Below are 17,280 nucleotides of genomic sequence, written 5' to 3' on the forward strand. Positions count from 1 at the left end.
GGGGGGGGGGGGGAGAGAAACAGCTGTAGGTAGCTAGGCGCAGTCCCTATTTCTTATTGCATCCTGTCTTTCCTCTGTGGTATTCCTGCGCAACGCCCCAACAACTACCAAAAAGTGCCATTTTAGTGAGAACCCGCAGAATTTCACGGTTTATAAATGAATTGCTCTATGTGCACTCACTAATAAGGTAAAGGCGTGAACGCCATTCCTCGCCTTATAGATGGCATTCTCCATCGACATCCTAATGAACGGGCAGTGGAAGGCTACAGCCACACCCTCAGTGCAATGGCCTGTCATTGTGCGTGCGAGCTATGTCACTGACGACGGTAAAACGAGCACCAGGTAATCAGATACAGACAGCATCTCGCGGTGGCCAGCGAAAAGGGCCTGCAATGTGATAGAAAGTTGGGCGTCTGTTAGATCACATTGATGGAAACGTTTTGTTAGCTACGAAAATATGATACCTTATCCACTGCATAACCTTTATTTGTGTTACGTTTTTGTCATAAATAGCATTATTATTTGAGAAATTTATGCTTACAGCAACCAAATTGTCAAGATAACGGGTAGGTTGTCAAGTATACCTTTAGAATATGGGACGCTGTAACTAATAGCTGCTCCTGGCGAGAGCCATAGGTATAGGAGGGTGAGAGTCTGGGAGCATATTGCACATGCTTATTGAGAAAGCGAATAACAAACAGTTATTTTGTTACTTCAAACCATCCTCCCTTTTATTTTCAGATCACCAAAACCATTTCTACGGACTTTGAAGAAAAATTCAACAGCTCGGTTCAGACCTTCCTCATGCGTGAGTATACACAGTAAACTAATTATTGCCTTCACATACGGTAGTCTAACCACTGACAAAAAACTGAAGCGATGGATAGACAGTAAAGTTACAGGACCTGTAGTGGAGGCCCAATTAAGTACGCCACCTTTGGAGCCGTGTATTTGAAGCACCCGCGGTTTTTATGCCATTTTAGTGCGAATCGCAGTTTCCGTCCGCTTAAACTAGCGTTGTTTTGGGAACAACCAAGCCTATCTTTTATAGCATGCATGCCATGCTAGGAGTTACTTTGAATACTTTGAGTACGATGACATCAGTAAAGTAATGGTCGAGGCTAATTAGGCCTCAATAACACTAAAAAACCTGGATGAAATACGGGTTAGTGGATGAATTTTGAACATGTCTGAACACACACTGGTGGAATTACTGCTTCCAAAGCCAAACGGATCGTGCTAGGCTTAGTTAATACTGGTAGGTTTAAATAACCATAAAGGTCTGTGAGGTAACAATATAGTTGCGCGTTGTTGCCTAAACACACAATGGCCATAAAATGACCTTCCTAAGCTTAATTAGGCTTGATTGTACTCAGCTAAGCCTAATAATAGGGCTAAGTGAGCTTATTTAGTACAAAAGCCATTCTAGTTCCCAAACGTAAAACTTGTCCATGGACTATGCTATACCACTCATTCTTTTTCAGTTTCACCGATTCAGACTGAATTCAACGAAATAGACCGCAATGACGTCGGGAGGATCAAGAAAATTGTCAGCTTGGAATCGGCGGTAAGCGTTTCTTAGCGCGGCTCTAGAATGAAAGAGGTACGCTAAAAATGCTTAGTTAATGCGAGGAACGAATTCCATCTTGCACTTCGCATCATCGTACGCGCGAGTACTACGTTTGAGGCAGGTAATCAGTGGTTTTTATTTTAAACTTAATTTAGGGAAGCCCCTGCAAACAGTTTATGTTTCAGTGAACACTTTCAAAAATGCCCAAACGTAGAGAGTGTGACGTATTATCTTGACTGTGGCGACAAATTCGATCTGCATGCGGTTTTATACCATGCGACGCCCATTAATTTGTTTCGCCGCTTGGGGTAAGGAAAAGGAGATTTTTTAAAAATTGCATGACGTATTTTTGAAAATGACGGAGGAAAGAAAAATGCATTACATATAGACCAGTAGAGCAGGCATACAGAGTTTCCTTCCATATAATCATTGCAACGCGTCATCAGCCGACGTTCCGTTTCCACCGCGCTTCCCGCGTGTTTGTTGTTTTATTTTCTGTTTTGTGCTGGAAAAATAGCGTCCGCTTCCTCGCGCTGCAGGCTTAAAATAGGAGCGTTTATTCGTATCAGAAACTAATATGGGATAGTATCTCAATAACTGCGACCTCCTTATTGACATTTAATCACCCAACTGTGTTAGCTAAAAAAAGGTAGTTATTCTGTTTTAGAGTTGTAGTAAGGAGAATTTTTACACTGTCTTACGTCCGCCATGACAGAGTTTGTTGCTAAAGGTATTTTTTTTTTTATTTCAAATTCGCTGAATATGGGAATTCTTGAAAGTATATGCTGAAACACTCGGTGCATGTCAGCTGGCGTCCGGAGTCCACACTGGTTAGCAGGTTAAAACCCGCTAACCGTATCCGCTGTGTCTAACCGTGTCTTATCAAGATGTTGGAAAGTTTCCACATTATAAAGCGTGAGCCTGCCCTAAAATGGCCGAAAAACAATCAACTCCGACCAGTCCAAGTTTTGGTACAATAAGCTGGTGCGGGGGACAGCAAGCTGAGAGCCCAAAGCCTGTCGGACATGAAATTAATTTGGGCTCAGTATGTTTGGTCGTTCCACTGGCTAGGCTTGTCAGCTATTGGTTGGTTGGTTGGTTTGTGGGGTTTAACGTCCCAAAGCAACTCAGGTTATGAGAGACGCCGTAGTGGAGGACTCCGGAAATTTCGACCACCTGGGGTTCTTTAACGTGCACTGACATCGCACAGCACACGGGCGCCTTGCTTTTCGCCTCCATCGAAAAGCTGCCGCCGAGGCCGGGATTCGATCCCGCGTCCTTGGGAACAGTAGTCGAGCGCCGTAACCACTGCGCCACCCCGGCGGGGGTCAGCTATTGGAGACAATAACTGCTATTCCTAACCATATAACTGAGCCTACACAATTGCTGACATCGAGAATTAGCGTGTGGGCCTCAAGGAAACTACTGTATACTGTACCATAGTGTATATATTTCTTTTATTTTTACCTACCCTTTTCTTTCTCCCTATCACTCACCTCTTTGATTTCATCTACCTTTTCCTCGCTATCCTTTTATTTCCGCCGCTCCAGTTCAGGTGCTTCAGATATCAGATAGCAGATGCCGGGGCCGGCAAACATCTTTTCTTTCCTTTTCTACATACAATAAATAACCATTACATACATACAATTAGGTGTCTTGCGTTCAGTCTTTGTGCTCTCCGCTTTAGCTGTTCTCTTCCTTTCTCCCTTCTTTCTCAGCTCATTTTCTTTATTTATTCCTTCTTTAACCTCCTTTAATGTTTTTCTTTGTTTTCCTTGTTTGGTTTTTGCATTCTTTCTTTTTTCCTTCCGTTCTTCCTTCTTGTTTCAACTTCCATATTGTGCTTCGTTTTTTTTTTTCAGTTGGTATTAGCTACTCCTTCTCGCTTTCGCAGCCGTGCACTGAAAGCTTACGATACAGTCGCCTGATCAGCCAAATGCAACTTGCGAGTAGCGACGCCATTAGTCTACGCTTACAGTGTACGAAACGATGACGACTATTGCTGGTCTGCGCGTTTCTTCTTCCAAGGTGATGGCTACTCGGTATCCCACCGTGACCAGCATCAGTATCCTGGGCAGCCTGAGCCCGTACGACATGGTTTTCACTCGTGGGTAAGCGTTTCCACGGAGTTTAACGAAATAGTCGAAATTTAGGACGAAAAAAAAAAAAGAAAACACGAGTTCGCACTTATAAAGTTTCATGTAAATTCAACCACTGAAGAATTTCTAATTTACCCATGGTGGTTATTGGAAGGGCGTCTACCGACAGTCGTACTTGTGCACTGTTATAGGCTCATCTCGTTGTCTTCACAGAAAAATGTTTCTCTAGTCTATGTAACTGCTGCACTCATCGTATTTTCTTCTGCGTGCCTACAAATGAATTTGACATCGCTCCTGCTTTATCCGTTTTTATTCTCACAATAATCACGGTGCTGGACGCGGACATTGTTATGCTTGCCTTGATAGGTGGAAAGAGGACTTCATCCGACCTAACACCGCCGCAGCCTTATGCTGTCATCGAAAACTTTTATGCGATTCGGTTTTCCAACCACATTTTTATTTTTCCCGGGGTGGTATTTTTTTGCCCGTAGTGTCATTTTACTTACATTATTTCCATGGTTTGTTGTGCTGCTTTGTTTGTTTGGTCGTTCGTTACCAAGCATATACATGACGTTCCAGGGAGGAGTACGGCAAAGCGGCGGCCACGGTGGCCATTATGCTGGAGACTGTGGCTGTTATCGCCTTCGTCGTGGGCATCGTCAACCACAGCCAGGAGGTGCCTCCCAACAAGCGGAGCTTCGTCTCTAATCAGAGCGGAATCGCGCTGGTTGTGTACGTTTCCAGCGTCTCGCCAGAACAGCGCTAAGCCGTAATCAGACGTTAGAGAGATTTAGCTTACCGTAATCCGTGATCCGCCACCTTGACCCGCTACCATGCGTGGGCGGGGCGCACAAGCTGATTGGTCCCGACGCGGCAGGTCTATGTGCCGACATCCAGTATGTGGCGCCATCTATCGGCGCCAAGGGATCTGGTCATGCGCAGTGGAACGCGAGGTGGCGGATCACGGTAGCGGATCGCGGATCACGGTGAGCTAAAACTCTGTTGTGAGATCTGCGCGCTACTCGTCTCCTGGTACAGTTGCTGGCCACATTTCTTCGAAGATTAAAAAAAAAAAAAAGTACTTTCAAATTGTTGGCTTTCGGTGACCATGCTGGATCCAGAAACTTAAACACTGGATTGTGAATACAAGCAACGCGAACGATAATCTTCTTATGCAAACTTGCTGTCAGCTCGCTGTACTGGCAACTCAAAGTTTTCTCTGTTTCGTTTTTCTTTTCTTTCCTTTTCCACTCCATGTCGTTATTTACGCAGAATTGTAGTGCGCATACTGCTGTTATCTTCTTGCCGGAATGTTTGGAATGTTATTTTTATTGCGCTCAAATCGTGAAAAAATACTTTAGGCTAAGCAAGCTTGCGTATCTCTTGTCATAGCTAAATTAAGCGCATTTATTTTTGTTTCTCTTCCTTGAACGGTGACACACTCAATTACACAACTATTCCCATATGTGTTTAGTATTTTTACCTGTGCATGACCGTCAATCACGAGCTGACATACACTTGGTTGATGAATGTTTTGCGTATCATGGTGCACCACTGTACATGCAAAGATACTGTTTATGACCACCTAAAGTATTCAAGAAATAAATAAGTGAATTACTTTCTCTCTCTTGTATAATTTTTCTCGGCACAAAGCAATTGGAATTTGATATGACACCCTAAACTTTAATTCCCTTTCGGGCGAATATAACTATATATACAAATGTATAAGTTACAAACGTCTCCTTTCCTCCTTCTCAATGCATATTACGTCTACCTGCTAACAATTGCGTCACCCTAAAAATCACTGAAGAATGAGATATGGTCGACGCTTTTGCCTAGCTTTTTGACCGCGAAGAAGAGCGGCCTTAACGTTTAGTATAGGATTGGGCGAATGCTTTTTCAGACCTGCAGGGAGGCAGGCAGGGTGCAATATTTGGAATTGCGCGCATGCCCGCGCGTTACTGTGTGAATCTGTATTACTTCATACTTTCCATCTTCAGTTTGACTGCTCTCAGAGATATGAACGTATACATCACCAGACATATACATCCAATCACCATGTAAAAAAAAAAAAAAAAAAGCCGCTGCCAGCAGCTCCTCATTTTCAACCTTCAAAAAAAAAAAAAGAAACTGTTCAAGGCTTTAGCAACCACTTGCACTTCGCTTCATAACTCCAAAGCCTCCCAGTTGGCCTCTTAATTTTGGCAAACTTCGGTGTCGCAGGAGTTCTCTCTTCATGTGGCTCTTCTGCACCGTCATGGCGCCATCTTCGCTGCTGTTCATGATAGGCGGGGTCATTTCCCAGCAGTACATATGCGAGCCTTACTCGGCAGGACAGCTCCTTTTCATCGATGAGGTGAGCTATGTACGATGCTGTGTCTATTTATCGCCGCCCGCTTTGTAAACGAAGGCCTTGCCTTAAGGTACCAGTCTTAGCCTTTCAAGGGAATCATTGCGCTATATAAACATGTCGACATATTAGACATATAGACATAGTAGACTTATAGACACATTAAATATATTAGACATATTAGACGTATTTGTCAAATTTTGTGAACGGCTTGCCACCAGCACTGAAAGTATCGCCGCTTGTGAGCTCTTCTTTTGTTGTTTTACTATAGTGAGACCATTGACAGTGCGTCCTTTCTTACTTTTCGTGTTTTCGTGTGTTCAGCTGTGATAGGGGATCTGATCTGTCTACTGCCTTCCCAAACTGTCGGGCTAAGTAACCATTGCTATTCAAAGTCGTGGAGAATCTTACACTAGACCATTTCCTTCGAACAAGGAAGTGGTCATAATGTAAGCAACACATTTACGTAGAGGGAGTGCTGAAAACGACTGCATTTGTGTTCCAGTTTTACATACATTTTCTAACCAAGAAGTTGCAGCCCGATACGCGTGTTCATCATTTTTATTTTTACATATCGTCGCTGTGGCGCCCAGCATAAATAGGACAACAGAAGGAAATCAATTTGGAAATTTCCGCTTCAGTATTTACGATAACATGCGCGTACGCACTTACAGCTGTCTGACATTATGGTCGCAAGCTAGGCCAAAGGCAGGGAACGATCGTAAAAGCGCGGCAAGTAGATACGCTATCACGTGAACAGCATTCCACAAACGCATGTTTTCTGAAACTAATATAGTAAGGAGAAATGCTTATAGTAAACTGTCTAAAATTTTTCCAAGGCATATAATTCGACAAAACAATGTAGTGCTGCGTCTTGTCGCACAGATCTTAAGTTAGACATTCATTGTTTTGCAGGTTGTGCTCACGATGTTCGTGCCAAACCGGGACGACGACACGAATGCTGAGTACAACGTCAAAACGCTGGAGCTTTACAACACCACCATGAAGCCGAGCATCGTGCTCAGGTAAATTATGTACGCGCTGTATTTGGTATGTTCTTACTTTGTGCCGACCGGACTTGCGATCCTATAGCTATGGCGACGGCACGACCGCGCTTATACAGACGGAACGTCTAAGTCGAATCGGATAGACGTGAAATACACTCGTGAAAATTTAGCTGTGGTTTTCGTTTCTCGAAGAGAAACAAAGAACGAAAAGCTCGACCTTGCAACTTTCCTTTAAGTTCAAAAATAAATAGGAAATGTAATTTACGCGACAGTCCAATGGTGCGGTTTTCACGCACGTGCATCACTCTCGTCCACAAGAACGTTTGTACGTAGACAAGCCGTGAAGACCCTCAAGAAAAAACTTACCATCCGAGACGACGTCTTCTATGGGGACTTAAAAGCTTATTTTATCCCGAGCAACCTTACAGTGGTAATAATTGGCCCACAGCTGCAAAACATCATACAGGTTTCAGTAACCCTGGAACGCTCGAATAACACGAAAGTTATGGCTATCCTCCTAGCTATCAGATACAACGAAAGACAGAGATAATGTCCCGATATATTTACCAATCACATATAGCCTGCCAACTGGATGAAACGCAAACTTCCGCGGTGGGCAATACGGCTCCTGCAGAGCCTCTAAAATCCCCGGATGACCCCTCAAGCCACGCGAGTCTTGAGGGAGCTTCGTGGGCTATATTCCAGGAATATAGCCCACGAACTAACAGGGCAGGCTTTCATTCCTATTTCGTATACCCCCTCCTGATCCTGTATAGAGAGGGACTAGAGCATCTAGGAATAGATAGACGCACACTCCTACCCCTACACATGACACCCAGTAGTGCGGAGGCAAAGGACTAGCGTTTAACGCCAACATATTTTTATCGCAATCACTTCCTGAAAACATGATAGCACCAAGTACAGTCTCATGTCCATAATGTGGAGGTCTGTAGTACCATACCATACCATACCATACCATACCATACCATACCATACCATACCATACCATACCATACCATACCATACCATACCATACCATTTCTTTTTCTTTTTTTTTTTTTTTTTTGGGGGGGGGTACGAAAAAATCACATCATCATACCCAAACAACATAAATCACGAGCAGCAGGATGCAGCGTTATCCTGCGCAGATCCGGACGTCCAAAAGAGGATAGCCAGAGTCATTCGCGAAGCAGCCATCGCCAGAGGGGCATTGAAAGCCACGCGGGTCTTGAGGAAGATGAGCCCACGAACTAACAGGGCAGGCTTCCATTTCAATTCCGTATACCCCCTCCTGGTCATGTATGGAGAGGTACTAGAGCATCTAAGAATATAGACGTACACTCATGCCCCTACCCATGATACCCAGTAGTGCGGAGGCAAAGGACTGGCGTTTAATACAAGCCAATTCTTACCGCTATCTCTTCCTGAAAACATGATAGAACAAAGTACAGTCTCGTGTCCATAGTGTGGAGGTCCCTGTACCATGCCATATTTATTTAGGAGAGGAGGAGGAGTACGCAAGAGTTACATCATCGTACCCAAACCTCACAAACCCCGAGCGATAGAATACAGCGCTGTCCTGCGCAGATCCGGACATTCAAAAGTGGATAACCAGGGTCATTCGCGAGGCAGCCATCACCAGTGGGGGATTGGAATTGACACTTCACTTATCTTGCCCATCTCTACCTTCTAGCGCTTCCCAAGCTTTTGGGTAATAAGTTTTCTGTTAATCGGTCCGTACGTCCGTCCGTTCATCCGTGTGTCCAATCCCTGGTAAAAGCTAACACTTGCAGGTACGGGATATAGAACCCGAGCTAACGCTAATAATACTGTCCATAACTGATTGTCAATCAGTTGTAATGACTATACGCATATTCTTTAGCTATTTACTTTTGTTCGCGTCTCAGATATGTCGGATTTTGTAAGCTGATCATAGCCCAAAGGGTGTGGGTCGAGTTGACATGCGTTCCGTGCTTCGACTGTTGTTTTGCTCGTGGGCGGATGAGGTTAAGAAGCTCGCAGAGGTCAAGTGGATGCAGCTAGCACATAACCAGGTTAATTGGAAGAATATGGGAGAAGCCTTCGCCCTGCAGTGGGTATAGTCAGGCTGATGATGATGATGATGATGATGATGATGATGATGGTGATGATGATAAATTATTGTTTACCTGTGCACTCTATGCACATCTATGCGGTGAAGCAGTTCTGTACGGACCAAAGTTGGTCGCTTGGTTTTCGTAGCCAGCTTGTTCGACCTCAATGCAGAAGCTGCAGTAAGAACGCGACGCTGCTGGCGACCACTGGCATGAGTGACATCAAGACGCTGGAGACGGCGTTAATAGTAGCCGTGAGTATACGTGTTACGCTCTTTATCGCACACCGTCACTCGAGATATAAGCTTCAGTCTTTGGTTGACTATATAAGCGCATGTTATGGGCATTCGGCAAAATGCGAAGATGCATGCAGGTCTCGCGCTGAACAGTCACTGGAAATGATTTCAGTGGTTCACTTCTTTTTCGTGTTGAGGCAAGAACGTGACCGATGGGGCCATTATTATTATTATTATTATTATTATTATTATTATTATTATTATTATTATTATTATTATTATTATTATTATTATTATTATTATTATTATTATTATTATTATTATTATTATTATTATTATTATTATTATTTTCGGCGAGAGCGCTGACCATTCCCTGAAAGGCCTCGACTGACGGTCAGCTCTTGACGGATGATTCGCTGCCGATTGGAAGTATATGTCAGGGTTTTTTTGGTCAAGTCGTACATGACTGTGGCGATGATGATCACGCGTCATATCGACGTCCTTAAATCAGAAACCGCCGGCAGTATCTCGCACTTGTTTCTTCTAAATATAAAATATCTTACTTTGTTTCGGAATGGCCAGTTCACCTTGAACCTCTGTATTTTCAGAATCCTCCAAAGTACCTGCTTAGACTGATCAACCGAACAGCTTTCAGCGCTGTTGGCTACAGCGAGGATTGGAAAGGGCTCATCGGAACAGACCTCGAAGACCTTGCGACCCCGGTTGAAAAACTAAGCGACTCCCAGAGTGCTGTTTCGGTACGTATATAGAGATTGCTGCCCAGACTATTTATATGCGGAGTGCTGTGATTAAAAAAAATATATATTTTTTATACCTCTTTAGCAATTGCCATTTTTGGTACAATTGCTGTTACTTATTTTCCAGCAAACGGGCCCTATAAACGACATTGCTAGCGCGAAGGTAAGGAACTGGTAATCTTTAACGAAGCATAAAGCGATCCAAAAATGTATCTCTTGAAAACAGAGCACTGTAAGCACTCGTGATTTAGCTGGCTACGATAACCAATGTTTATTTTTCCTGAATATCTTGGCTGTAATCTTGATGAACACGACAGGGAGCGAATGCATGCGCAAATAACAAGTAAATAAAGGTGTCGCAAGCAGGCAGCACATAAAAAAAAAATAGCTTCAGCTGGACCATCTGACGGCTGTTAACCTAAAGACAATCCAACCAATCGAACACTAGAACACCAGGAAAATGTTACTGCTCATTATATATATATATATATATATATATATATATATATATATATATATATATATATATATATATATATATATATATATATATATATATATAGCCTAATGAATGATGTTGCACAATACAATATTGAGAAAAATAAAAGCATATTTCACTCAGAGGGGTAGCCATGAGGGTGGCCTTACTGGCACATGCTACACCTTGGTGCCTTCCGGGAGGTTAAGAGTGAAGGTAGAGGCTGGGTGCAGCTATAATGTGCGGTGTAGGGCACGCATACGAACTTGACTCATTGCACCTGTGACGCCGCAGGGCCATCTTATCGAACCCTAGGCCATCCATCACTGGCGGGTGCACGAACAGCGATGCAATAAATGAAAAAAAAAAAAATCTCTTAGAGCTATAGCTCTACTACGCAAAAGCCAAGTTTTATGTAATGCCGGTAGTTTGACCTTCAGCCACGGTGAAAAATATTTTTAGGTTTTGACACTGACCACCCGCCACTGCGGAGAACTTGCAAAGATTGTGTTCGCGCTCTAGTACATGCACGGAACGCAGCAATGCGGGGCCGCTGCGGAGCAGTGTTCATTAGGGTGCTTCGATATCAGCTGCATCGAGGCACCCTAGTGTCCATTAGGGAACCTACATATTGTTCAACATGCAAGCTCTCTAGTGTCCAATCTGTCCGTGCTCGCCTATAACTGTCGTGCCAGGCAACCCTCAGAGAAGATAGGGTATTGCAAGTGAGCCACCATGCATGTTATATATTTTTGAGTTCGAAGTTCAATTGATGCGTGCTCCTGAGACGTATGTGAATTTATCGGAGAAGTAAATACAGTGAGCGTCACAAAGCTGCTAAGGTCTAGGCTACTCGCTACAGTTCAATAGGCCGCCAAGCTATGATTTGATGGGGCGTGCGCTAATCTAACGTTGTGAATGCACGTGATACACCTCTCAGCAAGGCCAGTTGCCCTACTAAATACGTTTCCTACAATAGCTGATACTGCCACAGTTTAATAAAAAAAATGTTAATAAAACGCAGTTTGACGTCCTGACACGCCACGTATGTCACGACTGACGATGCAGTAAAGAGCTCCGGTTTATATTAGGTCACCTTCGGCTCTGTCATACGCTGACGTCGCACATTATACGAATCATTTTGCGTTTCGTCTCTACCGAAGCGCTGCCGTCACAACTGAAAGTATATTTTTATTTTCTGGCGCAGTAGTCTAGCTCTATGAAACCCCTGATATATTGGTTTGGTTTTGGGGCTTTGACGTCTCAAAGCTACTCAAGCTGTGCGTGACGCCGTAGAGGAGGGCTCCGGAAATTTCTACCACCTGGGGTTCTTTAACGTGCACTGACATCGCACAGCGCTCTGGCGCCAATAGTCTTTCACCTCCATCGAAAAGCAGCCGCTACAGCTGGGATTTGATCCCGCATCCCTGAACACAGCAGCCGAGCGCCTTACGCCCTAACAACTGCACCCACGTGCACGGCGGGGCAATCACTGAGATTTTATGGAGTTCAAAAGACTTCTGATTTCAAGATTAGCGAACCAGGAGTTCAAAAGACTTCTGATCTCAAGATTAGCGAACCAGATAGTTCTGCTTACTAATGGATCTCGGGACACTGCATTCTATGTGAACGGCTTCTTACTCTGACAATATGCATGCTATTGGTACACTTGATGCGAGCTGGAACGGTAGCGCGGCGATTAATATCGGTAGGTGATCTCACTGCTTCCGATAATCTGCGCCAGCTGCACCTCCTGGGGCCACAAAACACGGCGGCATGAAAGACGGAAGGTATGCCGGCAACGCTTATAAAGCTACGTAATTTGTACTACTTCCAAATTCTCGGTGCAGAATTTCGCGAAACGTTATTCAGACCGATATACCTGGTTACCTTAACAAGCCAACTGCTATTATTCTAAACTGACATCCATGAAACCTAGTGCCCTGCCGCATATTTTATCCCTTAGCGTGGTCTCCGCCTTAAAACCGCTCAGCATCTTTGGTGTCCGCTTAAAAGACGAGCTTGGCGGACCGCCCGATTTACACAAACCATTATCGAATAATGTAAAAATATAGAATTGCGTAAGCCATTAAAACGTAGCAAATGCACTTTTCGTTTCCTTTTGGTCTCGGCGCTCCCACATATAGTGGCGGAAGCGTTCTGCTACCTCGCTGGAGATCACGAACTCGATCACGGATGTGAAGGCAGCATTTCTAATATAGTCAAAATGCGGAAGCGTACTTGGAATTTCTGTGCACATTAAAGATTTCCAGAAGTCTTCATCTTAACACAGCCCCGCTTATTAGACTGCTGTATGTTTTAAAGCACACGTAGGCTCAAATGTTGTAGCATGTCCGCGGAGGGCCGTCTATCGTTAAGTGTTGCTACAGTTAACCACGCTCTCTGTAGTCGTTCGGACGAACAAAAATTAACCATTTGCGCTGAACGTGTCTCGATAGCAAACTAAAAAAGGGCAGCAAGGGCAGCATCCCAGCAAGGCATGCACAAATGAGTGTATAATGACCCGATGCCGACAGCAATTGCAATCTTTCTGTGCCTTACCCGCATATAAAGAGCCTCATTTACACATCGCGTAACCGACCGGTGTCGCAACACCTATAGTGTGACCGCCGCAGCAAGGCATGGATGGATGGATGGATGGATGGATGGATGGATGGATGGATGGATGGATGGATGGATGGATGGATGGATGGATGGATGGATGGATGGATGGATGGATGGATGGATGGATGGATGGACGGACGGACGGACGGACGGACGGACGGACGGACGGACGGACGGACGGACGGATTGATTGATTGATTGATTGATTGATTGATTGATTGATTGATTGATTGGATGGATGGATGGATGGATGGATGGATGGATGGATGGATGGATGGATGGATGGATGGATGGATGGATGGATGGATGGATGGATGGATGGAATGGAATGAATGGATGGAATATAGGAGCGTCCCCTTTGAAACGAGGTGGTAGCAGTATCTATCATGCTAATTTTTCTCCCTATATCTTAATTATTTATTTAGATTGGTTAACTGAACCATCATTCTATTTATTAAATTTTTGTTTCTACATTACTAACATTATGTCACTTCTCTGCTTTTAAGCCACCAATCTTCCAGTCATTTTTTGCTAGTTTCCACCGCCGGTTTATTCACCCGGCCACTGGTATCTTTAAACCCCAGAGCTTCAGGAACAGTGACTGCGCCTGCATCAACTTCCGGATGGATACCATTACATTCGAGTATAATATGGTCAATTGTTTCACTGGAGTTACCACATACAGCACATGCGTCATCTTCATTGTTAAATTTCTTTTTGTAGCTGCGTGTTCTAAAGCACCCCGATCTAGCTTTAAAAAGTAGGGCACTGCCTCTTGAGTTATCAAAGAAAGCTTCCTTCCTGATCTGCATTTTCCACTTTCGGTATAATTCCACACACTGTTTCTTTTCCATCGAATTTATACAATTTTTGCCTTCAGTGTTTTTCAGTTCAGTTCAGTTCAGTCGTTCAGCCGTGTCCGACTCTTCGTGACCCTATGGACCATGTCACGCCACGCTTTCCGGTCTCTCACTAACTTCCTAACATCATATAACTTCATCTGCAGTGCCTCGAGGATGCCATCTAACCATCGCGTTCGCTGCCTACCCCTTCTCCGGCGACCTTCAACCTTTCCCAACATCAAATTTTTCTCCAGCGACTCCTCTCTTCTCATCAGATGACCAAAGTAGCTGAGCTTTAACTTTAGAATTTGACCCTCCAATGAGCAGTCAGGGTTTATGGTCGACAATATCGACTGATTTGATCTTCTGGCAGTACAAGGAACTGTTGCTTAATTCTCTTTATTTATCCGTCCTTGTGACTAGCATACTTACTAGTTAGTTTCCTAGTTCTTTTCCTCCATTGTGAGTCAACGCTTTTTAAGTACAATTACTAAATACTTTAGCTGCCCATCTGTTACTGTGCAGTTTCCTCAGGCGTTCCTCATATAATATTTTACTCTGAGCTTCCCGTACTTCGAAAGATGCCCAGCCCATATCTCCTTGTACCGCCTCATTTGTGGTTTTGCCATGGGCACCTAGTGCTAATCGTCCAACGGCTCTCTGATTTATTTCTAATGTCAGATTAGAAATAAATGGCGCTACGTTACAGGCAGACTCTGTAACGTAGCGCCATCTGTCCGTGTTCAAACGACGCACGAGGAGCGGCGAACAAGATCTGGTCCCACGGCAGGGTGGAGTGTCAACATCTATATGTATTCTTAAAGCATGCCTTCAGCCAACCTCAAAGTCAAACGTAACATTCAGGTTGAAACCACATTAACGTCAGTGTTGACATTTTGCCTTTAGGTTTAGACATCTGACCTTTACCTTTGACCTTAAGTGCACGTCATCTACACAAACGCTACGTCAAAACATTTCGTGATTCATGACGCCAAGAGATCATGTAATCACTTTATATAAATAGACTGCCGAGTATCAGGAGCCGAGCACGTCCGATCGAAGGATCGTGGCAGGCGGTATAGCTTGCAGCTGACATGACGCAGCACTGATTATTTGATGGTTTGTGCGACTTAACGCGACCACACGATATCAGAAAGTCGGGAGGAGCTGTCACCGGGGGTAGCTCATTTGAGGTGGGAGCATGGGTTGCTTCTTGGATGCCAAGTAAGGCACTCTTCTGCTACAGGCTATGTAAACACGTTCATACGGCTTGGTTAAAGTTGGGCTTTATATCCATATCCGCTGACGTCCGCGAGCGTCCGAGAATCTAATGAAATACAAAACTGCGCAAAAAAGACGGGACAAGAAGAACAGAGAGGCACACACGAAGCGCAGAACTTCCAACTGAATTTATTTTTAAGAATCAAGGCACTTATAAAGGCGCTAAACAAGATAATACAAGGATCAAGACGCAAAAACTGCGTAGGTCAGGAACACCGCGTACACGAGTGGTTTAGGGCTGATGAGAAGGAATGATATGGCCATCTAAGAACTGTATCTCCTTGTTTGAAAGTGATAAAGAAGGTGAGCTGACGCAACTCCCGCCCTTTTTGGAAATTAAAAAGGCCTCGATAACTTCTCTTTCTGTTTTTGTTCTAGCTTTTGATAGGAATTTTGTCCGCTCGAGGTAAGGCACACAGCTTTTGCTGTCGCACCTTTCACGATGGGCGCTTTTGCGTCCAAAAATCTGGGATTTGCATCGGCTCCTCTGTTGCGCCTGTGTTGTGTGACATTTTTATGGCTTTTTTAGACAGACGCTTGCAGAAACAGCTTTCAAATCAACCTGTTTTACATGTGTTCCGCTATGTCGACGACTTTTTATTGATTTTAGATAAGTCTTTAAATAATGACCCTGACAGTGTTGTCACTAATATTCTTAACACCTTCTCCTCTGAGGGGCAAGGTTTGAATTTCACTCACGAATTGACAACGGACAACCACATCCAGTTTTTAGACCTAAACTTACAGTTCTCTGATAACCACGTTTGTTGGGCGTATAACCCAAGATCTAACAAAAGTTTATTGCCTTACAAGAGTGCACACTCAAAACTAGTGAAACGTGGCATCATTATGTCTAGTTGTCTTGCTGCTCTACAGAAGTCTTGTGAACATTCCATGTCATCTAGTTTTCAATGTCAGATTGAGCGACTTTTGTCTGCTGGCTACCCTCATCATTTTATTCTCAGCACTTACGAAAGCCTGCTGGAAAGGCTAAAAACTTCGGGGAAAAAAAGAGCAACGCTCCGTTGAAAAACCGCCTTTTGTTATGCCATATATTCATTGCCTTTCCCATAACATCAAGAAGATAGCACAAAGGTATGGGATCCGTGTTATTTTTTCGGCGCCCTGCAAACTGAAAAAAGTCTGTCCACTGTTGACAAAACAAAAAGAAAAAAGGGATCCGAACACATGCAAGATCAACCACCAGTACAAGTTCACCAAATGCATCTCAGGTGTCATCTATGAGATACCACTATCGTGCGGGCGGTCCTACATAGGACAAACTGGACGTTGTTTCAATGAGCGCGCCCTGGAGCACAGACGATCCTTGCGTACAGGCACCGGCAGTAACCTACCCATACATTGCAAGAGCTGCGACAGCAAAAGCTGTGTGCCTTACCTCGAGCGGACAAAATTCCTATCAAAAGCTAGAACAAAAACAGAAAGAGAAGTTATCGAGGCCTTTTTAATTTCCAAAAAGGGCGGGAGTTGCGTCAGCTCACCTTCTTTATCACTTTCAAACAAGGAGATACAGTTCTTAGATGGCCATATCATTCCTTCTCATCAGCCCTAAACCACTCGTGTACGCGGTGCTCCTGACCTACGCAGTTTTTGCGTCTTGATCCTTGTATTATCTTGTTTAGTGCCTTTATAAGTGCCTTGATTCTTAAAAATAAATTCAGTTGGAAGTTCTGCGCTTCGTGTGTGCCTCTCTGTTCTTCTTGTCCCGTCTTTTTTGCGCAGTTTTGTATTTCCTTACGACGTGAACCGACTAGCCCAACATCACATTTTACTTGAGAATCTAATATCGCCAAGGAGCGGAAAACATATAACATAAATACTATAATTCAGCCTTCGGTTTAACCAAACCTAACCACAGCTAATCTTTTAGTTGTAAATAAACACGCGAACCAAACTTAATGCTTCGCAGTTAACAGCCGG

The 17,280-nt window shown here is 44.0% G+C and overlaps 2 protein-coding genes across 2 annotated transcripts in view; one reads left to right on the plus strand and one right to left on the minus strand.

The window, feature by feature from the left end:
• LOC146191384 (cholinesterase-like) overlaps positions 1-17,280 on the minus strand; it is an 86,027-nt gene that overhangs the window by 45,343 nt on the left and 23,404 nt on the right. The window lies entirely within an intron of this gene.
• LOC146191386 (uncharacterized) overlaps positions 1-17,280 on the plus strand; it is a 36,560-nt gene that overhangs the window by 2,244 nt on the left and 17,036 nt on the right. Inside the window, exons 2-10 of the mRNA XM_084599928.1 lie at positions 742-808; positions 1,485-1,567; positions 3,599-3,681; positions 4,249-4,401; positions 5,893-6,025; positions 6,935-7,044; positions 9,292-9,373; positions 9,964-10,113; positions 10,241-10,276. Coding sequence (XP_084456054.1) covers positions 805-808; positions 1,485-1,567; positions 3,599-3,681; positions 4,249-4,401; positions 5,893-6,025; positions 6,935-7,044; positions 9,292-9,373; positions 9,964-10,113; positions 10,241-10,276 — 834 coding nt within the window. The 5' untranslated portion in view covers positions 742-804. The remainder of the gene's footprint in view (positions 1-741; positions 809-1,484; positions 1,568-3,598; positions 3,682-4,248; positions 4,402-5,892; positions 6,026-6,934; positions 7,045-9,291; positions 9,374-9,963; positions 10,114-10,240; positions 10,277-17,280) is intronic.

This window comes from Amblyomma maculatum, chromosome 4, assembly GCF_055883805.1.
Source record: "Amblyomma maculatum isolate TAMU_Amacu chromosome 4, ASM5588380v1, whole genome shotgun sequence".
In the NCBI taxonomy this organism is placed as follows: Eukaryota; Metazoa; Arthropoda; class Arachnida; order Ixodida; family Ixodidae; genus Amblyomma; species Amblyomma maculatum.